Source organism: Eumetopias jubatus, unplaced genomic scaffold (assembly GCF_037043125.1).
Source record: "Eumetopias jubatus isolate StellerSeaLion01/CBP00866 unplaced genomic scaffold, mEumJub1_p1.0 scaffold_16, whole genome shotgun sequence".
Taxonomy (NCBI): Eukaryota; Metazoa; Chordata; class Mammalia; order Carnivora; family Otariidae; genus Eumetopias; species Eumetopias jubatus.
The window spans coordinates 4,777,504-4,801,933 of NW_028274822.1; the positions used below are offsets into that span (position 1 = coordinate 4,777,504).

General features: G+C 48.2%; 2 protein-coding genes across 3 annotated transcripts in view; one reads left to right on the forward strand and one right to left on the reverse strand.

The window, feature by feature from the left end:
- Window positions 1–13,304: 13,304 nt before the first annotated feature.
- Window positions 13,305–19,823, reverse strand: TIMM21 (translocase of inner mitochondrial membrane 21). The gene is made up of 6 exons (XM_028102966.1): window positions 18,772–19,823; window positions 16,196–16,258; window positions 16,000–16,097; window positions 14,085–14,158; window positions 13,893–13,998; window positions 13,305–13,796 (listed from the first exon to the last, which is right to left on the reverse strand). Exons 1-6 carry the CDS (start codon window positions 19,067–19,069, stop codon window positions 13,701–13,703), a joined length of 735 nt encoding a protein of 244 aa, XP_027958767.1. The 5' UTR covers window positions 19,070–19,823; the 3' UTR covers window positions 13,305–13,700.
- Window positions 19,824–20,014: 191 nt separating this feature from the next.
- Window positions 20,015–24,430, forward strand: part of FBXO15 (F-box protein 15) — a 46,654-nt gene continuing 42,238 nt past the window's right edge. Inside the window, exon 1 of one of the 2 annotated variants that reach the window (XM_028103004.2) lies at window positions 20,015–20,142. In XM_028103004.2, the coding sequence (XP_027958805.1) occupies window positions 20,015–20,142 (128 nt within the window). The remainder of the gene's footprint in view (window positions 20,143–24,430) is intronic. The other variant, XM_088019496.1, reaches the window with a different exon arrangement.

Consider the following 24,430-nt stretch of genomic DNA (forward strand, 5'->3'; position numbering starts at 1 on the left):
TCCAGCATGTCTAGGACGAACTCATTCTTACTCTGTCCCTCTGTCCAACACCGCCATTCAGCTTCTCGGCTCCTTCCCAGCTCCTCTGGGGTGTCAGGGGCATCTGAGTTTTGTAGTTGTGGAGGCTAAAATTCTTAGGTTCATCTATGGTGTAGCAATTTGAGAATTTATGGAAATGAAAGAGAAGCCATATTCTATTATAGGCTGATTGAGGAAGGAAATTACAGGGGATCCTTTCCTTTTAAGGTATATTCCTTTTGGGTAAATTACAAAGTTAGCTCAGAGTAGCTAAATAATGTATTATTATAAATTATTATGTTGTTCACAGCTTCAGTTAGAAAAAATAAAATTTTTCTACTTTCCACGTATTTAAAACTCAGGAAAAATGGCTATCACTAACTAGAGGGAAGGCCATTTATACAGGGCAAATAAAAAGAAAACAAGATAGCTTTTTTAAAATGCTGTTTGACAAAGTAGGAGGGGGATGAAGGGCCTGCTTTTTCTTTAAAAATAGTTACATATTGTGGTGGTGGTGTTGAGATTTCTCCCATTTTCTCATTTCTACAGTATTCTTTTGCATTATAACATTGCATACCTGGGTTATATGCATTAAACTGTCCTTGGAAAATAAAATTGAATTCTTATTCTCACACATTCCCATTGTACAGAAAAATGTGACATTGGTTTTAAAACTTCTAGTCCTAGGGGCACCTGGGGGGCTTAGTCAGTTAAGGGTCCGACTCTTGATTTCGGCTCAGGTCATGATCTCAGGGTTGTGAGATCGAGCCCCGCGTTGAGCTCTACACTCAGTCCAGAGTCTGCTTGTCCCTCTCTCCCTCTCGCAATCGTGCACGAGAGTCATGGGAGAAGAGAATGATGGCAAGAGAAATGTTATATGCCCAGTGCGGTGTGTGAGGACAGATTTCATAGCTGAAAAAAACCACTCCTCCCATTCAGGCCGTAAGTTTTGGAATGTACTTGAACCCCATGACAAGGCTTTAAAGCAGACATACTAAAGGGTTTTAGTACTTCTCTAAATCGTTGTGCTCATTATAATCTCAAACAAGGACTTTGAATGGCATATTAAAAATGCTTCAGAGCTAAGGACTTATTTCCTTTCTGCTATGTATATTATTTTGACCAAGAGACAGAATCTAATTAAGCTAAAGCCTTTATGCACATTAAACTAGTCAATCTTCCTTCTCATTCTGCAAATATGCTCAAATCCGAAGCCTGTCTCCCATGAATTGTAACGTACTGTCGGTGTCTATGAATACAACTTCATAATGTCCCAATTTCCATAAAGAGCCAAGGGTGTTTCTAAAGTCCATTGCAGGTAAGCAGAAAAATCACGGGTGGGATTTCCCTCCGGCAATCATGTCACGAGGTCTTCATAATAACATCTGTAACAGGCATTGAGGTGGACAGGCCTGAATTGTCTTTTTGAACTCGGAAATTCCACTGTGGTTTTAAACTTGAGCAGATGGGTGACTGTGGCCATCATCTGCTGTTGAATCCTTTTGGTTGTTTCTGACCGAGGCTCCCTCCTTGGGCTCCATCCTGATACGGCACGGTAATTGTGGAGTGATCTCATCTGTGGTTTAATGGTTTTCGGGAGAGAAAAGAGGCCACTCTATTGAATTCGAGTTTTGGGGGGTAACTTGTGAGTTACATAGTTCATTACACACTCTATCACTTTTTGACACTTGACTCAGAGTGGCTTTTCCAGCGCCTGGAACGCAGCAAGGCTCAGAGGGCCAAAAAAATGGTTCTGGAAACTTCTCCTGGCCCACAGCGAGCTACTTCCCTCCCGGCGCACCAGGAGCCCACGAAAGCTGCGTTCATGGCAACTTGTTTTGCTCGCACCAGGTGTAGTGCAGTAATTTACCTCTGCGGCAGGTAAACGTCCTTCCAAAACGGAGTTAACCTTCTGCACGCTGATTCTTATTCAATGACCGCAGATGTGCTGCGAGCAGATGGGAGCAGACGCCTGAGCAGCGTGGCTGTGGAGCGAGTAGGACCCACATGGTGGGGTTCTGGAGAAGGAGCTGCTTAGCTGCAACCCTGGGCCTCCTTTCTCAGAGATGCGCATCCCGCCATGGGGTGCTTGTGCAATCCCAGCCAAAGCCCCAACCCCGGTAAAAAGACAGCCCAGTTACAGAGACAAAACCAACAGGGAAATGCAGAGAACAAAGAGCTCGCTGAGGCAGTGAGAGCCAGTGGTGGGCATGGCCTTAGCCAATTGTTTCTAATTCATCCGTATTACAGAGGGAATCCATTAAAAATGACAGATTCTTGGGCCCCATAGTGTTTGATTAAATGGTGGCCCCTCAAAAAAGATGTCCGTGTTCTAATATCTGGACCATGCGATTGTGACTTTATTTGGGAAGATTCTTCTGCATGTGTAATTAAGGATCTTGAGATGGGCCCTCCTAGATGACACAGAGGGGCTCTAAATCCAGTGACGGTGTCCTTCTAAGGGAGGAGAAGGGGGTGGACACACAGAGAGGAGGCCATGTGACAAGGGAGGCAGAGACTGGAAGGACGCAGCCGCAAATCAAGGACCCGGACCACCGCCAGAGGCGAAACGAGATCAGGTAGGATTTTCCCTCTGGGGCCTCCGAGGGGTGTGGCCCTGGCCTGGCCTGGATCTCGAAACGCTGGGCTGCATTTCCGCAGCCGCAAGCCCTGTTGTGGTGATAGGTTTCAGCAGCTGCAGGGGACCCTACGGCCCCACCCCTGGCCCCCTGGAAGCCATCCGGTTTCAGAAAGCTCTAAAGCTATTCTGAGTATCTGATGATTTTGAGAAATACCGTCGGGGTCCTTGGTCTGGCTCAGAGAGGGAATCCCCGGAGCGCCTAAAATCAGGGATGCCCCAGGCCACACCTCAGACACTGATTCGGGCGGCCTGGCTTGGATCTGAGCCCCCCACCCCGTGACTGTGATGCGCAGTAGGTGTGAGCCTCTGGCTGCTGGGGCCGCTGCAGGTGTCCTTGAGGTGGAGCCCTGGGTTCTGGGCTGGAAGTTTGACCCCAGCCCTGCAGCAGCCGACCTGGGAAACAGTCCAGTCCTGGGTCTTGCCAGCTCGGGCCACTCTGCTTACCCCTTTAAACGGAGGTATCATTTACATACAGAACGCGCAGCTGGTAAGAATTGTTGAGTTTTACAGTTTCATGTATCTGTGCGATCATTACCGCCGAATGTTCTGAATCCCCTTCGGTCAGTTCTCCAGCCCCCAGGAGTAAACAGCGCTCAGTGCAGATTAGTTCTTTGTTCCCCTCCTGTAACGCGTCTTCTTTTCCCTGCCCATTTTAAACGGTTCTCTTTACTTGGGTTCCATCAGTTTGAGCCCGACATACCCACATGTAGTTTCTTTTCTTTTTTAAGATTTTACTTATTTACTTTAGAGAGAGAGAATGGGAGGGAGAGGGAGAATCTCAAGCAAACTCTGCCGGAGCTCAGAACCCAACTCAGGTCTCCATCCCGTGGCCCTTGATCATGACCTGAGCTGAAATCAAGAGTCCCCTACTCAACCCACTGAGCCACCCAGGTGCCCCCCCATGTGTAGTTTTCTTGGTCTTTTGTCTCTCACAGAGCTTCTTGGATTTGCAGGCTGTTGCTTTTCACTAACTTCAGAATTGTTTTTGGCCATCGTGTCTTCAAGTATTTTTATTCCTTCCCTGTTTGGTCTTGTCTCTCCTTCTGGGTCTCTAAATTTCCGTCTTTAGAGAACCATCTCTGTGCTGACAAGTCCCAGAGCTGTGTCTGCATCCCCGACCTTTCTTCTGAGGTCTGAATCTGTGGCCGAATGCTGGACATCCGTGTATCGGCGGCATTTCAGATTCCAAAGCTGAACTTACAATTTTACCCCCCACACCTTTTGTCCCTTGTGTTACAACTTTTATATCCATGTCAACACCACCTTCCCCCTCAAATGCAACGTTAGACACTTTAAGGTAACACTTTCCTTGTGACTGTTCCTTCAGGTATAAACATGTATACATTCCATGTGTTTGTGTGGGGCGGTGTGTGTGTGCACCTGTTGGGGGAGGTTCTACCCTGGAATAAATGTGCAAGTCTTCATTCTAACGTTCCCTTAGATGCTGACCATTATAAGTTGCCACATACATGCCCTTAGAAGTCCTGCAGTCGAGAAGTCTTTTTAACTTTGTTTAAAAGTTAAAATGTCATTTTTCAAAATTATTTGACCAATAATTTGGGTCAAAATTTGACCCACTCTTTTTTTAAATAAAGTAGAAAATCTAATAAAATCCATGGGGCAAATTTTGAGAAAGAGAACCAGCACCAGGTGCAGAGAGAACAGGACGATGAAAGCCGTGGAAGGACAGGGTAGGAATGAGGGAAGAGCTGGGTGGAGAAGTGGCCCCGGAAGGGCTGAGACAAGATGGTGACTGAAGATGAGCTGGGCTTTGCTGAGCGCTCCTTTGTGCAGACTCTGATGGTAGGGACTGGGCAGACAGTCCTGCTCCCACCTGCAGCTGCTTCCCTCCACTGGGCTTGTGGTTTAGCCCACCAACGGCATACAGCTGCTGTCGCTTTATTTCTTCCCCAGGCCCCAGCCGATGGAAAGAATGTGAAGCCTTCCCCAGTTCCACCCCTGAAATGTTTGATGGTAAAGCTGCATTGCTTCTCTTAAGAAAAGTAGACCGAGTCTCTGGTCCTACTCACTGTGAATGGAAAATAAACATTTAAGGAACTGGTCTGAGACTGAGATGGGGTCCTGGTGTAGGCATTAGAGGATCAGTGAGATGCTCTGGATCCCTTAGTTGACTTCATGAAGCGGCTTGTTTCTAATTTTGTGCTTCTTCCACTGGGCGAGATGCATCCTCACCTCTCCCGATCCAGTGAGACCCACAAAATTGATCTTGCCTGATTGAAATTAACAAGAAGGAGCTTAATGTTCATCAAGGGGGTCTTGGCTAGACATAAGTCTTTATTATAGTCTGTTAAGGAGAGAATAGGGCGAAGACGAGGAGCAGGAAGAAGTAGGAGATGAGAGAGAAGAGTGGAGAGAGTCAGAGGTAGCGGTGGAGGGAAGGGGACACAACAGAGGAGAAAATGTGGGACCTGCGGCTTGATGGATTTTAAATGAGAGCAATCGCATCCTGCTGTTTCCTTGGGGCATGAGCTTCTGTTTAAAGTCACCTGGATAATGAGGTATTTGGCTCCTGGTTAACTATTCTTCAGAGCTCCGTGCACACGGAATCCTGAATCTCTCACTGAAACTCGGTAAGTCTGCAGTTTCAGTAAGTCTGCAGGTCCCCTTTGTATAGGAGGAACCCCCCAGCCCACTTGAGAAGCGTCCTCAGGGTTGTAACCACAGGAACCAAATCAAGAACACTTCAAAGACGGATGCAATCCAGCCAAGCACTGCACTTGCTCCCGTGGTCAGATGCCCCCACTGGTATTCCCTAACGCGAGCGCCGAAAGCCGCCGCCTCCAGGTAGCACAGTTAACCAGAAGCTTCTGCACAGGCCCTTAGCAAATGCCCCGGCATTCCTGGAATAAGTAAATTAGCAATAAAGCAAAGCAGTATTAATAACACAAATAATGATGCAACTGCTTTTGATAAGGACAAAAATGAACATTTTTATAATGCTTTGAAATGAAAATTAATATACAATCTGTATATTCTTTGAAACTACTGAAATGACATACATTATTTTTATGTATTTATATCCATTTCATATTATCTATAGGATAAATACAAATTTATATCAGTGACTGTGACATTGAGCTTAATTACATTTATCGTTTTTATCTGAACTGTTGCTGAGGAAAATGAACAGCATTTACTGGTGGTCCATCACAGCAGCAACCCGCCACTTCAGGGAAAAACAGCTGATTTTCATCATCTGTGCCAAAGACCAGGGTTCCTGTTTGGTTCATTGAGAAATCAATATATTCCTTCAGAGTCTCCTCTACAGACAGAAAGCCATATGCCGTGGGGCGCCTGGGCGGCTCAGTCGTGAAGCGTCTGCCTTCGGCTCAGGTCATGGTCCCAGGGTCCTGGGATCGAGCCCCGCATCGGGCTCCCTGCTCCACGGGAAGCCTGCTTCTCCCTCTCCCGCTCCCCCTGCTTGTGTTCCCTCTCTCGCTGAGTCTCTACCTGTCAGATAAATAAATAAAATCTTTAAAATAAAAAAAAAAGAAAGCCATATGCCTCGCTGAGCATTTACTTGACAGCATTTACTTATCTCCAAAACAATCCTGACAATTGTGCTTAAATAAATGGACATTCCCTCTGCTGCATTTTCGTGTGGCGGGAACAGTAAGTGAACATGAACAATGCATTCTCATAAGTGAGACCCCTCTTGGGACTAGAGCATCATTATTGACAAAAATCATTATGATCCTTCTCTTCACTCATCATGCCACCCCTCCCATGACTTGATGCCGCGGCTCATGCCAAGTAACAGTCAGTGTGCAGTCAGTGCAGGGCTGGATACCCAGGGCAAGGAATGAAGTCTGCACTCTCTATTTGATGAATTTGACCTTTTCAGCTTTACTTTTTTTACCTTTTTTTAAAAGAGTTTATTTATTTGAGAGAGAGAGAGAGAGAGTGTATGAGTGGGAGGGGCAGAGGGAGAGGGAGAGACTTTCAAGCCAACTCCAAGCTGAGTGTGGTGCCCAACACGGGGCTCCATCCATGACCCTGAGATCATGACCTGAGCCAAAACCAAGCGTTGGACGCTGAACCAACTGTTAAGTTGGTTGGGTGAGGAATCTGAAAATAGGATATTGGTGGAAAAGGAGACACAGTGCCTCAGCAAGGCATCGGGGTGTCAGGGAAATTTGGGGGGACCTTCCCTACAAGCTCCACATAAATAACTGACTGCTGGTAGCATCAGTGCTACACAGTGAAAAGGTGGGGTCTCCAGGTGGGGTCGGGATACCGCTCTGGACAATCAATGGCTAACTGCAGAATATCCACTACATCTGATGAATGCAAATGGTTCTCCTGAGCTGCTTCTGCAGCACTTTACAAGTAAACGGTCACAGCATTTGCATTGCTGTCAAAGAAATGTTTTACCATGGAAATAGTCTTTCCTAAAAGAACGGAAGTCTCGGGTCAAATCAATAGATATGAATGCAGCCACTTACTGTGATTCTAGTAACTATTTGATCAGAATATTACTTTTTTCTTTGCATTTTTTTCTGTCATGTTGTGAAGTAAGATGTCTTACAAGTTGGTTGTTCCATAAACCATTTTTTGCTGCCCATATACAGATATACACCTCGAAGAGCTAGTGTGTTTTTTTTTTTTCTGCCAATCCTGCTCCTGGAGGCATATCAACCCTCTAGAGGCAGCAGGTTGACATTATTTTGGCTGTTATTGTGTTTTACTGATGCAGGGATGTTAGGGGGCTGCATCCACAGATTTTTGTGGTTTTCTGTTTCTTAGAGTTGGCTTACCAGGAATTCTGCAACTTCTCAGTTGCCTTCTGAGTGACATGTTGCATTAGAACAACGGATGTTTTTTCTTTTTTAAAGATTTTTTATTTACTTATTAGAGAGAGAGTGTGCATGAGCAGGGGAGAGGCAGAGGGAGAAGCAGGCTTCCCACTGGGCAGGGAGCCCAATACGATGCAGGACTTGATCCTGGGACTCCAGGATCATAACCTGAGCTGAAGGCAGGTGCTTAACCAACTGAGCCACCCAGGTGCCCCCGAACTATGGATGTTTCTATCTATGGCTTGGATTTAACAAACATTTTTTGAGAACCTACTGTTTCCAAATAGCCCAAGAACTGGAGGTCCAAGATGGCAGTGATGTGTTCTCTGGCTGCGGTCTAAAGGGAAGATGAGAGACACATTGGTAGCTGCAATATTGTTGAAACACCTTCCACATGGCCTCTTAGAATCCTTACAAAAACCATAGGCAGTCATATTGTTGTCTTCTCTGAGAGATGAGGAAGCTGAACTATAGAGGTAAAGCAGCATGAAGTAATGCTTAAACACCCAGGGTTCAAATCCCTGGTTTCAAGGTCACACAAAGCAGATTGCTTGGCCGATGCTTTTGGTTGCCTCCAGAATGGAGGGTCCCAAAAGATATGTCCACATTCTAATCCCCAGAACCTGCGAGTGTCATCCTATAAGACAAAGGTCGTGATTAAGTTAAGGATATTGAGGCAGTGGGTTATTCGGTTCAGCCTTGAACTGGCAGCGCTGGGTCTCCGTGGGAGGGCGCACCACCAGCCCTGGGCTTTACGCACCTGCTGTGGAGGTTTTGTCATGATGTCTCACACACGAGGAGCCCCACATTGACCGGCTGCATGGCGATCACACGGAGCAGGAAGGAAAATATTATTTCCTTAAGTGGTTCTCCCTCAGGCTGTCACCCACTCCCCTTTCCAGGAGTATTGTCTACATGTCGCGTCTGTACATGACGAGGGCTGGGAGGTGCAGTGGGAGGTGAGCCATGATGGGAATCACTGGAGGTTGGTTCCAAACCCCTAGCGGGTAGCAGCCTCTCTCCCTTGCTCCCCGCAGGTGGACCCAGGAGGTGTGGGAAGAGCAAATGCCTGAGTGAGAAATCCTGTTTCCGGCTCCTGGGAATAACGAAGCCCCACGCTCCCCCCAGTTCTGCGGGAGCCCCTGGTCAGCCCATGCGGCTGTGAGGCCCAGAGGAGGGAATGCGGGTAGGAGGGGCTTTCTGCTCCACAAACGTATGTGGCCTGTGGTGGGGGGGATCTGGCTTTTTTCTGCTCTGTAAAGGCATTGCCATAAAATATGCCTTGTGGCTCTAATTTTTGTGTGGAATTGTATGGAATTCTGTAGATGGCTTTTGAAAATGCCCCCAAGGGAAGGAGACATCTTGCCCAGGAAAAGCATAGCTTCCATGAGTGCTTTGGTGGGAGAGGAATGGGCACATGGCCAGTTGCTAAGCATTAAGAAGATTCTGAGTAGCCGAGAATATTTACTAGTAAAACACACGCGGGTCTTAAAACAACCTGTCAGTGAGGCTTGAATGTAAGGGTGTGAAGAAGTGAGCCCGGGGGCGGGGCTGGAACAGGGTGGCTTTGAACAGACAAGAGGCTGGCCCTGGGGGAAGGAGCCGTGTGGGGGGTCGGGGAGACTCAGGCAGAGCTGATTTTAGGGGAGGGCAGGAACTCGGGGCACAGACGGTGGTTTAGGAGATGATTCTGACCTCCCAGCTGATGGCAGCTAGGGATACCTACCCCGGCACGGGGGCCATGGGGACAGGGGGTAGGAAATGGATTCAAAACGAAGGGGGAAGGGGCGCCTGGGCAGCTCAGTCTGTTAAGCAGCCGACTCTTGATTTCGGCTCAGGTCGTGATCTCCGGGTCCTGGGATCGAGTCCAGTGTCGTGCTCCCTGCTCAGCGTGGAGTCCGCCTGAGATTCTCCCCCTCTCCCGCTGCCCCTCCCCCTGCTCACACACTCTGTCTCTCTCAAATAAATAAAAACCTTTAAAAAACAAACAAACTCAGGAGGAAGAACAGATATGTAGCCAAACCTGTAACATCAGATACAATTCAGGATACGGAGAAGACAACAGTTGAAGGCAGTATAGTGGGGAAGAACAGAAAAGAGGGTTTTCGTGTATCTGCTAGTGTCTGGAGCTTGGGGAGACTCCAGGGTTCAGGGAAACCAGGTAAGTTGAATCGAAGGCTGAGACGAGGCTGAAGGACCCACTCAGGCCTGGAACACAGGCCTGGTGGGGGAAGTGGTCTCAAGTTTCCATCCTGAAATGTTTGTCTGGCGCGGATAAAAGTTATCACCTGCACGCAGGGGTGGGCTTCAAGGCCCCCACGTCTTAGGCAGTTTTCGGAGTCTCCTGTAAGAAAGGGAATACCCAGTGCAGGGCTGGGCTTTGGGGTCTATGACAGTGAAGAACCCCGCACTTAAAAGCTTCGTTGCCATCTGCGTGAATTTGCTCGCGTGTGGCGGCAGGTGAACAGCAAGACAGCGGCGTGAACAGCCCCGGCCGCAGTGCCCAGCCTGAGCTCCTGTCCGTGAGCAGCCCCACGAGGCTCCCCTCCCGCCCCCCAGACGAGGACTGATCTTCCCTCGCACCGCTTTATGGGGTTTGCCACATCGGGATGCATCACCAAGCACTAAGTTTATTTACTTTTGAGTGTTTCTAGACTTCATAAAAATGTCAACATGCACGTTAGTATTTTGCGATTTGCCTGGTTTTGCTCAAAATATCTGTGAGTATCCTGTGTGCTGATGTATGTAACTGCGTTGGTTCCTTTTCTTTCACACTAAATACAGGGGGGTCCCCGCCTCGCTTGGCGCCCTGAACTGTACCACGAGGCATGGCTGCCTCTGCTTCTGGGGCCAGGGTGTCTTAGTCGGTCCGGGCTGCTCTAAGAAGATGCCACACACCGGGTGGCTTAGAAACAGCCAGAAGTTTACTGCTCACCTCTCTGCAGGCTAGGAGACTGAGGTCAGGGGGCCACAGGGCCCAGGGAGGGCTGTCTTCTGGGCCGCCGGGCTTCTTGCTGTGTCCTCACACAGTGGAAGGCTTTAGGGAGTTCTCTGGGGGCTTTTGTAAGAACACTAACCCCATTCACGGGACCCACGCCCTCACAGCCTAGTTGCCCCCCAAAGGCCCCATGGCCTAACCCCATCACCTCCAGGGGTTACGATATCAACATGTGAAATTTGGGGGACACACAAGCATTCAGACCATAACACATGGTGACTGAAGTTGTGTATCGCAGTGTCTTTCTTCAGGCTTCCGTCCAAACTTGCCAGGCTTTTGCTCTTACTCTGTTCCTGGTGTGTGCGCCGGAGGTGTTCTAGACGCCTAGTGGGAGGAAGGCCTGAGTAGGGGACGTTCTGCGTTTCCCACTTTTCTGAACAGTATAGTGCGAGCTCCCCAGCAGGTGCCACAAAGTGTTTACCGATCTGGCAGATGGAAACCAGTGACCCATGCGGCATGTTCTTGAGTGAGGCTGAAGGTATTCTCCGAAGCTCATTAGCTCCACGTCTCCTCTTCACTGGTCACTGTTCTGGGATGGCGCCTACTTTCGCACTAGGTGGCTGCTTCTTGCTCACTGGTTGTTTTGGAGTTCGTTGTTAAGTAATCTTTTCTTTGCTATATGGGCTGTAAAGTGTTCTCATTAGTGGCTTACTTTTTTTTCTGATGAGGTTCTTTTTTTTTTTTTAAGATTTTATTTATTTAAAGACAGAGGGCAAGTTGTGGGGAGGAGCAGAGGGGGCGGGACAGGCGGACTCCGTGCCGAGCCCAGAACCTGACGTGGGGCTGGATCCCAGCACCCTGAGATCATGACCTGAGCCAAAATCAAGAGTTGGACGCTCAACCGACTGAGCCACCCAGGCGCTCCTCTGATTAGGTTCTGAATCTTAAGATCAATCTTTTTCTTCGTGGTTTCTAATTTTGTCTTATGGAGTCCTTCCCACAAATGTCACAGATAATGTGCGTTGTAAAGCGTTAATCTGCGTGGAATGGAGGCTTGTGTGGTGTGGGGCAGGGATCCCACTTCCTCGCATCGCACCCGGGTACCGGATGCCCCAGCAGAAGCGCATGCTTTCTGCCGTGGCGTGGGCTTGTGTTTGGTGTGTGTCTGGGCCCGTGGCTGCAAGGGAGGCTCGCTGCATGGCTCCCTGCCCCCTTCCTGTGAGCGCTGCCCCCTGGGCAGGCGAGGCCCTCTGCATCTTCTCTAAGCAGCTCACAATCTGCCCGGGAGACAAGCCCGCTCTCCCGCAGCGCCACGGCCTCACACCTAGGACCCAAGCAGCTGCCTCCTCCATTCTGTCCCTGTGACCGCGGGTGCCATGTCTGTGCCGGCTGCCGCCCCACACACGTTCTGGGGCTGATCTCACCCTGGCCCCGACTCCCTGGTCCGTCTCCTCTCTTTCCTTCGGAGGCTATCCCGAACCTCATCCCCCGCTCCAAGTCCCAACCCCACTTTGAGCATTTTCTTGGCTGATGACATACCCAGGCTGGGGATGCCTCCAAACTCGTCACACGCACAGAGCCCCGCCTCCCTCCAGTTTGCTGAATCCAGTCCCCTGGGACTTTGCTCTATCGTTGTCCCCTTTCTTCCCTGCCTTTCAGTGTCTCCTTCTTTGCCTCCTTTTCTTTTGCATGTCCCCAAATTTCTTTCATCTTTAACAACCCAAGAAAAAAGACAAAACAAGTTCAAAATTCAAAGCAGAGACCCATGAATCCTTAGTGTGCGTTAACCCTGATAGGGGCTGGGGGGTGTGCCCTCCCCACTCGGCCCCTGCGTGCTGCACCGGACAACTCACCCCGTCAGCTTCGGCTGCTTCCCCCCTGCAGGGCTCTCCGACCCCCTTCTCTAGGCCAGAGAGCATTCGGAGCTCCAGATTCGACTGTCCTGTTGCTTCTAGACCAGCCACCTGGCTGACTCAGGTACCTGCTTGTTAAGCTAGATGCACAACTATCTCCGCTCCCTTCCTGAACTTCCTATGATCACTCCGGGGGGACCTGAGAGCTATTCTGGGCCACTCCCTCTATATCCGCTTGGCTGCAGAGTCCTGTTCTCCTACCCGCTAAACGTCTCCACGGTAGCACCTTCTCCAGCTTCATCCTGTCGTCCGAACTGCCCGTTATTCACGCTGGCCTCTTCCCCGGCTCTCATTCTCCACACAGCTACCAGTTCCCTTTCTAGAGACACAGTCGCTTCCACTCCTGCTCGTTTCTGATGCTCTCCCTTGCTACCAGAGAAAAGTCTTAACGCTGTTGTCACATGATGTACCAGGCCCTCCGCACCCCCGTGCCCCACAGATAAGGACATTTCTAGAACTCTCCCAGTGCACGGGCACTTCACAGTCACGACTACACTCTTGTGAGGTCACTTTTCTCCAGAACACCCGTCAATGCTTGAGGTAAAACAGAGTTGTCATCTCCCAGAAAGGCATTCTAACATATACTTGCACCACGCTCACTGGTCTCCATGCTCCTCTGGCAGTTGGGAGGGGTGCCCCTTCTAAAGGGCGTGGGGACACTCCATGATGCCATCTGTGGTCAGACGCTTGCACCTGTCCTCTCGCTGTCGTACTAACCAGCCAGGATGGCGAGGTCTGATGTGCACCTGAGGGACCAGTCCCCCTGACCAGCGGGTGTGGGCTTCTCCCACCGCACACAGTGTGCCCACTCACCGGGGATGAAGTACAAGATATGCTACATTACTACAGCCTTTCCACAGGCATCGTGGAGTACGTTTATCATGTGCACTTGTCATTGAACTTCCTACAGTCCTCAAATGTTTTCACGTGTTCAAGTCAGATTCCGAAGTCTATGGAAACAAGCTGCTTCTGACATCTTTTTGTTAGTTTTGACTTTATTTCACAGATTTTATACAGTTATACAACATAAAAGCATAAAATAGTCAACTCTTTTCTCTTATTTACATGGTGTAAAATTTTTAATTAACGAAGATTTCTTATCATGAAAGAGAATATTAACTAGAGCAGAAATACTGTCCATGATCGATTCAGAGAGCATAAACTATCTTCCACTTCATGATTTTGCCCTCTACAAGAGAACCTCCAGTTCACTGTGTTTAAATGCAATGACTACCCACTTGCATTCACTTTTCTGAGCTACACACTCTGTCCTCATTCTACAGACTCGGGAGGAGCAGGGAAGAGCAGGGCTGGGGGTCCACACCATGCCACATCTGCCCGGAAGCCGTGCTTGCTGGGGCCCTGCAATCACCTCAGGATCGATTATCTTCAATGACAATAGTTCTTCTAGGGTAGGGCTCAAGTTCAACAAATATATATCGAAATTCGTACTCGCCACTTTCTGGGTTCTGGAAAACAAACATATTTCCAGGTGTAACTTTTGTCCCCAGGGCTTACGTCCCGCTTAGGCCCCAGAGCCCTCGGTCCCCACCCAGTCCCCACACCTCCTTCACTTCAAGATGCACTGTTCCTTGCTTCCCAGGCTCAGAGCCCTGGATGTAGAACTTCACGCGCATGTGTTTCAGCCCATCCTTTACATATTCAATAAAACTGTCAAGAAAACGAAAGAGCACAGCTTCAATTCCTGTCACTTAAAAATGACCCCGAGCTTTTGGAACGCACGCGAAGCGCGGTACCTGACGTGCTGCCTCCGCCCGCGGCGCGTCGCCTCCCCGTAGCCCTTCACAGGCTCGCCGAACACACTGATGACCTGTGGGACAGATGCAGTGTGGGACTCGGTAAGGCCTCCGCCCTTTCACGCTTCCCAGGGTAATATTTTCTGACAAATCAAGTGATTTTTTTAAGAAAACAAATTAAGCCTGGGACCCTTTCAAAATGACAACTCCCAACAATGAAAAACCTGCTTCCACAAGTACATCTTTTGTGCACTTTAGTCGGTGACCCTGTGGTGTGACCGATGGCTTCACAACAGGTGTTCGTACTTCCCACAAAAACCAGGCACAACAAGGTGGGCAAATGTTTAAACACACATTTGAACGTTTTTAGTGAAATGTATCTCATGGGGTCTAATACTCAAAGGTACAAGAACAAGACAATTTTTTGAGTCACTAAAGACGGTGAAAGATAATGAGTACAGGTTTCTCCAGCTATCCAAATGTTTGCTTCACGACTTCACTCTAAAGAAGATCCTACATTAGTACCTGTTTGCTAACTGAACAAAACCCAAAGGCCTCTTTGCTTTCAGAAAATGGTGGCTGTGCCCTTGCTTCACGCCCTTGACTTAAACGAGAGCTTTCATGGGAGCGCGCCACTTTCAGATACCGGGGGAAGCCTGCAATAATCACCTCAGATCGAGAGGTATGAAACCATGATTCCTAACAGGAAAACTGATAATGACATGGAAATGTAGCTCCTCTTGAATTTAAAATGCAAATACTTTGGAGCCTTTCCAAAAAAAAGTAACTGTAACTGGAACCTTCCTTATTCCCTGCTCATTTCCCACATACTCAGAGATGTGTTTCTCTGCCTCCTCCTCCATGGTTCTCACTGACAGCCCACAGTCCAATGGTAAGAAATCAACAGATTTAAAGAGCAAGATGCCTGAGGTCTCCTCCCTGACAGGATTGGAGAAACAGGTGGAGCAAGCGGAGGTGAGGCCCCAGGGAAACCAGTCAGGGCACCTGGAGCTTCGTACCTCACCCGTCACGGGGTGGTGCGTGTTGTTTCTCACACACCTGGGTATGTGTGAGAAGCTGCCCTGATAGTTTTTGGTGCTATCTGCTGTTTTCCTTCAAGGTATAAAGATTAAGATTTCAATGGGTAATATTTTTCTACGCTGAAGCCTTCCACCCAGGGAGTAGGAACTCTTGGCGCTACAATGGCTGTGCTGGCTATTTGTGACCGGAAGGCATCGCGGAAAGCCTTCCTTCTGGCAGGACCCCTAACAGAACGTGGGCAACTTTTCCATACGTCAGCCTCCTTCCAGGGAATGCTTTGGGCAGGCTGCGCTCAAGACATAAGCTTTGGAGTCCCACAAACTTGGGCTCAGGTCCTGGCTGTCCCGCTTACAGCTCGGCAATCTCAGCAACACCTAATCTCTGAAGTGTCGGTCTCCCCTTCTGCAAGCCAAACAGTCGCAGTATTTAACACAAACGGTTTCTGTGAGAGCCAAGAACGATGAGGCACTGAGTGTAGTGCCTGGTGCATAATGTGCCTTCAGCGAGTGTCAATAATTACTATTATGATCACGAGCTCATGGATCAGGTTTTTACAGGGCTAGAAACTTACCACAAGAGTTTAATACTCTGGCAAGGTCTAAGCATTTAATATCTATGACAACAAGTGACTCTCTTGTATAATTAGAATGAAAATACTGCTACACAGACCTTTAGGGGGTCCTAAAGCATTTCAAGTACAGAACAGAGAGCTAATAACATAATCACAATCCAACCATATGACTTTATTATCATACAAACATCACTACTCTCAGAACCAATGTGTGTGTTCTGGCTCCCTGCCCACCCCGCCCCGGCCCCGGGGGCATTTTTTCCCCATCTTCAGAGTGTGTGTGATTCCATCTGGAAGACTAACCTCAGGGTGTGATCTGCATTTTTCTAAGGCTTTCCCATAGATCTTATTAGGGCTTGATGAAGAAAAAAGTTCTTTGAAAACTGTGTAAAACAAGCCACCTGCAAATTATAGAAAAAGAAGATCAAGCAAAGCAAGAGCAAGACAAATGTTAAGTTAAAAGATTTTAGGGGTTGGTATTGTACTTGCTGTGATCAACCTGTGATGCTGATTCCAAAAAGCACCACAATCAAATAGGTAAAATCTCTTCCAGCTTCTTTCACTGTGGAGAGAAAGCACAGCTGAGTTAGATGTGTGCCTGACAGGCGGGAGCACTCACGGCTTCAGCACTTCTAGTGGGGGACATGTGGACTCGGGACCCCATGTGGGGGTCTGCGTGTGCTCTGGAGTGGCTGCTCCCAAGCCTCCCTGTGAATCAGAACCACCTGAAGAAAGTTTTCAAAAGAACCTCAGTAGAGTTCTGGGCCAGGGAATCTGTACTTTATTTAGTATTACAATTTTAATACCTCTTTACTTTCTCAGACGAAGAAACACTAGAACAAGTGATGCAGGCCCTCGGCGTGAAAACACGATACAGACTGGGCAGCGCCGGGCACATTCTGCCGCTCACAGACCAAGTGTTTGCTTTGTCAGCTGCAGTCCAAGGGATCGAAACAGACCTCAACTCTCACAGTCACTTCCCACCCTGCCACCCCCACCCCCCACTGGCTGCGCACACAGTATAAACAGAATGGAATTTAGAACAGAAATTTGCTTGGCCAGACAGATTTGTGAAGCAAATAAACTTAGAAAATGAAGAACCTGTCCAGATCCGGCATCTCTACTGAGAAGGAGCAGCAGGGTTTGTGGGGACATGACCCAGACTACAGTGCACGTGTATGGCCTTGCTTAGGATCTGTTAGGTCTCCCACTTGTTATTACCTCGTTTTAAGGGACCTGGACCTTCTGGATTTTGGCTGTCCTGTACAGTAACCACACACCACACATGGCTATTTGAGTTTAATTTTACAATTAAGTTAACTTAAAATTAAATAAACACTCAGTTCCTCAATCACACTAGCAACACTTCAAGTGCTGAATGGCCACATGTGGCTAGTGGCTACCACACAGAGACCGCATACAGACAGAACATTTCCATCACTGAGTCAAGTTTTATTTGGACAACACTGTTGTGGACATTCTGCAAAACATCACATTTGTCCATTCTATTTACGCCATCATGTTAGAGCGAGCCCAAAGTAACAAGGGGCATGTGTGTCAGAAAGCTTGGTAAACACATGTACTCCAAGTGTGTATGTGTGGTGGGGGGATGAGCCCAGAAAGCAGATCCAGGGTTCACCGACCACATATGCAAAACTCTTAGGGGTACACTGTGTGGGGCATGCTAAGACACCCCATCCCAAATAAAAGAAACTATTGCATCCCATACCCACGCTGTGATAGGTCCCTCTGTACTCTGCGGGCAGCATATCCCACATTTGGGAATACTGCTCCCACTCGTTCACTGAGCCACCAGGAAGGCTGTCACCTCTGAATGGGGTCCGGATGAGGACAGGACTCTGCAGTAGGACCCATCTGCAGTGTAAGCAGCACTGCTGCTGGAGCCAGAAGACCTCACAGACGCTCTTTGACACTTTGTGCCTCTGCCCTCTGCATACAGGCTGTTCATTCGTGCTGGATTTTCAATCATCCCTCACAACCCTGTTCAGGCTATTTGAATGAATGATTATGTGTTTTACATATTCAGCAGATTACACACTTGATAGCATATCTTTTTTTTTTGTTAATGTCGTTAAAGACTTCATGTATTGAAATGACATAGAGCAAAATTAACAATAGTCATCTTTGCATGGTATAATCGTGGCGTCTCAACCGTTTGCTTCCGTTTTACTTATTTTTTCTACAGATTACTTGAGAAATGAAGAAATAAACAATAAACATTAAATTCATTAGCTCATCTATGAAAACTCTGACTTTTCCTGACAGCTAAATTTTTGCCTTTCCCATTATCTATGTTCTATTACTGCCCATGTTGAGTCTGTCTCAACATCTGGGCACAGGAGTCATTCAAGAGCAGTGCTGAGTTGACCCACCTGAGCCAATCCATACCGGTTATGCCTCAATAATACCTGTTTATTACACCCAATTACTCTGCGTCTATGTTACGCTCGCCGGTACTCTCTCCGGAGCACAATTACCGTGTTTTCACTGTTCCACTCTGTATCTACCTTCTTCTTCATCAGGTGCTGATCTGTGTACACGAACTCCCTGGCACACCCATTAGCATCTGTTCAAGTGTCGAGCATAGAGAAAGTGGAAGGTCAAGAAATACTCGTGAACGGCTGTTTTAAAGAGCACTGACGTGGCTATTAGGAAGTTAGGGTTAGGAAAATGTGGTCTTAATTTTCAGTTGTGTGAAACTGGGGAAGTGTGCCTCATACGTGGTTTTAATGTCTGAGGGAGTGAGCAGGAAACTCAACGGAGGTAACGGACATCTGCGAAATCTACTTACGATAAACTTTCAAACAATGGTTAAGTTTTATACAGCTCCACGCTAAAACTGATAAAGTTGAGAAAAATCTTCTAGACATAATTCAACAAAGTTATGTAAAAATCAACTCTGAAATCCGAGTTCAAGCCTGTGAAGAAACTGCAGGTCTATTTTCTCAATTCTGAACTGTGTTGAACGGTCTCCCTGGCTTTAGCCCCGAACCTGTGTGGAAGCGCCCTGGTAGCTCTCGTCACGTTTGCTGAAAAGACCGACCGCCCCGTTACCTTTCTGTGACGTGGAGACGCCGGCTTCCCGTCCCTGGCTGTGCACAGACACTTGTTTGCCGCCGTCGTCCCCTACCCTCTGCGCGCTCCGCCCCTGCGTGCAGATGGTTTTCTGGGTGACTCCAAGGACACACCTGGGTTGCACCGTTTCCCTTCGCTCTCGCACAGCCCAGCTCAGGCTGGGCGCAGTCTTCAGGCAAGCTCCGTTAGGCACCAAGCGTGGCGGGAACCACCGCTTCCCCGACGACCTGCGCAGCTTCTCCGCACACTGTGCAGCTCGTAAGAAAGTACAAATCATGATCACAGAAAACTGCTCCGCTTTGGAAAGGTGCCAACTACGAAGAGCAAAGCTTCACGGCCCGATACACACGCAGCCGGAGTGTACTCAGGGCTACACATTCACAAGGGTGATTCTGCACGGCGTTTTCGGCAAAAACGTTAGCTCACCAAAGAAGCTGCGTCCACCTCCTCTTCCCTTCCATGCTCTTTTTAATCGAATTCAAGGGCTGTAATCACCTTCCGGACCGACGTTCACACACTACCCGCCATGCCTCTGCAATGTAACCTGGGAAACCTCGAGGCGTCCTGGGAATAGTAGTTCGAGGCCCTCCCCCTTCACAGAGCAGGAAAGGCACCAGGACTACATTTCCCGTAGTGCAAGGCGGCCAGAGAGCGTGGCCCTTCCGCTACCTTCGAGAGTTCCCGACACCTGCGCTGCACGTATGTGGCGCCGCAGGGGTGGGCGGAGTAACCGCAACTGACGAAAATCAAATTAGCGATTATAAGCTGGGTGTTCTTGTGACTCTCTGGGAGGACTGTAAACTGGGAAATTCTCGGTCTGATTGTGGCTTTGCCCCTCCTCATGGGCAAATGATGTAGCCTTTGCGTTTCAGTTTCTCCCCAAGAAAAGCGGACAGGAAGCAGCACAAACTTCCCCAGAGCCAGCAGGGGGTAGGGACGAGGCCGCCGCAGTGCCCAACGCCAGTGGCCGAAACTCAGCGGTCCGCTTGCCACGCAGCGTCCTCAGCTTCAGGCCGTGGGGCGTGGGAAGAAGCAGGGCCCCAGAAGTTTCTAGGGCAGCTCCTGAGGCCGGCGGAAGGGCGGTGCCGCCCTTCGCCCCGCCCTTCGCCCCGCCCTTACGCACAGGCGACGGCGAGGGCGTCGGCGTCGAGGGGGCGTGGCGCGGGTGGCGCGCTCCTCCCTCGGGCCGCCGCTCCGCCTCGGGCGCTCCCGCCGGGTCTCCATGGCGACGGGACGCGGCCGGCTCCTGCAGCAGCTTTGGTTCGGCCTCCAGGCGCTGCGTTTGCCGCCCGGCGGCGCCGGCGCGGCCCCGGGGACTGACCGGGAGGCCGCCGGGCCCGCCGGGATCAGGTGACTGGGGGCCGCGGGTCGGGTCAGTACCCCGCCACCCTTCCCCCTCTGTTTTCGTTCTTCGGCCCAGCGCGGTGTGTTTCTGAAGAATGGCGGGAGGAAATTCCCTCAACTTGGAAACGCGCAGTTACCCCCAGTCCTGACGCAAGTAGACTAGCTTCCCCGGGGAACAGTCTTCCTCCTTCTCTTCATTCAGTTCCAGGCACTGTGGGGAACTGGGAACCCGGGCGCGGAGCCTCGCTGCGCTGCGCCGCGCCGATGAGCTCCGCCTGTGAGGGCAGGTGCCTGTCACAGGCCTGTACCTGCAGGTCGCGGGAGGGCACCCGTTCAGAACGCGTCCCCCAAGCTCCTTGCTGTTTCTGGGGCGGGAAATCACCTTTCGTCCTCTTCAGGAGTTTGTAAGCTAGGAAAGTGGGATCTTCTTTTGAGAAGGTTACCAATTTTCTTTTCCCGCCCGTGGTTGGTGAACGGAGGACACAGCCCCTAAGCAGATAATTCTGGCGGGTGGGTTGGCCTGGGAGCGTGTTTTCCCGGGGCAGAGTTTCTGCACTTCCAGCTTCGAGGGCTCCTCTGCATTTTCTTCTCTCTTCTTTTGGAGAGAGGCGGGGGGGAAGGCAGAGGGAGAGGGAGGGAGGGAATCTTAAGCAGGCTAGTCGCCCAGGGCAGAGTCCCACCGTGGAGCTCAAGCTCGCCACCCTGAGATCATGGCTCAAGCTGAAACCGAGAGTTGGCTGCTTAGCAGCTGAGCCACCCAGGCGGCCGGTTTCTAAGCAAACCCTGAGGGATGCCTGTTGATAGCCCCCGTTCGTGTTCATCCCTAATCCCCTTCTGCCTGTCTTCCTGACGAAGTGCTGGGCTTGTGTTCGTGTCCTGGTGTCTAGAGACCCATCTCCTGCATTTCTGTTGGGCGCCCTGGTTCTGAAGGGTGGCCCTCTTCTACGGCGAGAGAAGGCAATTTTGAGGAGATGGGGAAGGGGCAGGAAGCGGGAGGCTGCAGGTCCGTTCCAAAAGGATCTTTAGCTTAACTCCAAGGGCAATGATTCAGGTTCATTTCCCAGTGAAAGATCCCGTCTGTTAGAGGTGTCAGTGTGCTATCGTGGTACCTTATCAGATTCTTCTCGTTTCATGGTGAGTGGTTCCTCGCTTTATGCCCATCATCCCAATTGGTTCGCCAGGTGGAGGGACAATACAAAGAACAATTTGCATTCTTGAGGAGTCTTTGCTTGCAAGTCCTCATGATTTGTAAGATAGGAAAACTCATGTGTATTATGCCTTCTAACAAACCAAATGTCTATGTTTATGTATAAAGTATGATTCTGTTATTTAACAGTTCAATAACTTAAATTACTTTGCGTTTTCCCGAATCTCCAGGGTGTCGTCCCATGTTCATCCTAGGGTCCATTACCCACTTACCCTGGTTTCAGAAGTGGTTCTCTGCACCTTAGTATTATGGTAATAGTTGGTTCTTGAGAATAGCGGCAATGCTCGACATACCACAAGCCTCGTGAGAACTAAAATGGGGACAGTGCCTTCAAAGCTTCTGTAGGAGAGAAACAGTGGCATTTAAATTGGAGCCTCGAACTTTAAATCAATTTGCCACGATTCCTAAAATTAGTCTTTATATATACAGCTCTGTCAGTGGGGAGCAGAATGATTTTTATGTGATGAATCTTCTATTACTTTGTAAGTTGAGCGAACTTCTTGGTGAGGATGTAATTAGAGTGCCTGGCATTGGAGCCCGCATGTCAACCTGTGATTTGGTGAGGTCTGCATTCTTTATGGGAAAGAAAAATCAGCTGCCAAGAATGATTGCAGATGGTCTAAGTAGGTGGTGATTTTTATTGTCTCACTGCAGAAAAATTAGATTTTAATAAGGAATCAGCTCCCTTTTTAATGAAAAAATGTGAACATGTGTAAATGTCATAAACTGTGAGAAAAATAGCAGAAAGGATATCAGGTTGGCTTAATTTCGACTTGATCTAGTTTCTTTGGTTTATCAAGTATCAAAACTTAGGGACAGAAGATAATTTTTTCTTTTTTTTTAAAGAAGGTAAATTTTTTAAATATTGAATTTATTCAAAGCTCTCAGGCAAAATCTATTACTTAAAAACTGTTTTTAAACTAAATGTCATCTTACTAATTATGTCAGCTAAGTATGCACTTAATTTTCTAGACACATAAATCTACATGAGGACATGCATGGAACTGACTGATTTGTTAATTGTGTGGCCCTTGAAAATGTGCACTTGGTTTATTTTATGGAGAAATGGAGATGTACTTTCAATAATACCAAAAGCCATACTGATAAGATATAGAATATAATAATATAGTACAGTCAGGAGAGCTCTGGAAGGACAGTCGGGAGATGGGAAAGTCTCTGGGGCTCTTGGCCTCTATGTTGGGACCTTGAATGAGTCACTGTAAGTGCCTTGTTAGAACTATAGTCTTCTCTGATTTGTGAAATAGGGATTCATGAGATCTATTTTAATTCTGGATAAGTAAAACAGCAAGAGAAAGGCTGTACTTCTCAAACAGGTGCCAGTGGGAATGCATGGGGCATCCTCCTGACGTGTAAAATTAATGCAGTGGCTTTGGGAAAAATGTTAAGTAATTTAACTGGTAAGTAATATAATACATTTGTACAATAAGACAACCACAGATAAGTTATCCAGTAGAATGCAACATTTGCATTAATTCTTAAGATCAATTAAGAGACTTCAAAGAACTTTTGAGCTTTTGGGTGTGCCCCCAGATTTCAGGGCAGCTGGTCCTCCAGCTGTGTGGATGCCTTTGGAACCACTGTACCTGCCCTAAAGGATTATGCTATCACACTGTGAGTCCAAACCTTCTCGTGTATGGGATTCTCGTTTTGAAATTAAAACAATAAAAATCCCACAGTTCATTGCATATTCAATATATTAAGTAATACTAGAAAATGCATGGAGTTCTGGCCCTTCAATTCCTCAGCCCCCATTTAAAAACAACCACCACCCAAAAACCTTGTAAGATTTTTCTTTGTCTTTCCTTCCAGAACTTTTTCCTTTGTGCGTATTTACTTTTTCTCTTAAGAGACAAAATCAAAGATATGATTATGTAGTGTATCCTGAGTTAGCCTGCTTTTTTCAACTGATATGTTATTTATGTAGCGGGTATTTATTGACTGTCTCTGTATGCCAGGATGTTGTGGGTGAAGAATCAGGAGTGAACAAAACTTGTGCAAAAGACCTGCAGATGGGGAGCTTACAATTCCAGTGATGTGAACGGAGTAGATAAGTAAGATGTGTAGTGATGGATGGTGATAGGTGCTAAGGAAAAAAATAAGGAGGGGGCCTAGAGTGCGTGTGTGCACATGCATCGTGTGTGTGTGTGTGTGTGTAGTATGGGTTGGAGTTTGAGAGAGAGGAGTTGTCAGTGAGCTGGTGACATTTGCATGAATACCTGAAGGAGGTGAGGGACCAAGCCATGCAGACATCTGGAAGGCATCATGAGCTCGTTTCTGTCTCAGACACTTTCACCTGTGTTGAAACTGTCCATTTTAATTGGCTGAGCTTTGTTCACTGTATGGAGCCAGGCTGTTTAACCAATCCCTGTACTGTCTCTGGAAGTTCGTCAGTGCAGACAACTCTGAGACAGACTCTCTCGAGTCACATTTTTGGGCTCATTTTCTTGCTTAAGGATATATTTTGTACAAGTGAAATTCCTGGCTTAAAAAAATACAAGTGCCTTTTAAGCTCTTGATAAACACTACCAGATTTGGTTTTCCATACTGTTTATACCAATTTGTGCTCCCAGCAGTGAATGAGATGTTCTTTATTTGGTTTTTGCCAGTTTGTTAGATTGAAACGGATTGATACAGCATATTAATTTACTTTTCTTCGACTCCCTTGGAAAGGACTTAGGATGTAATAGACTTTATTTTTTTGATACTTTTTGATTGCAGAAATATGTGTGGCAAAAAGCTGTTACCAATTTACTAATGCCTTTTTTTTTAAGATTTTATTTATTTGTCAGAGAGAGAGAGGGCACAAGCAGGGGGAGCGGCAGGTAGAGGGAGAAGCAGGCTCCCCGCTGAGCAGGGAGCCCGATGCGGGGCTCAACCCAGGACCCTGAGATCATGACCTGAGCCGAAGGCAGACGCTTAACCAACTGAGCTGCCCAGACACCCCAATTTACTAATGCTTTTAAACAAATTTATATTTGAGGGCCCCCCAGCAGTCTTCATTTTTTAAAAAAAATATTTATTTATTTGACACAGAGAGAGCACAAGCAGGGGGAACATCAGGCAGAG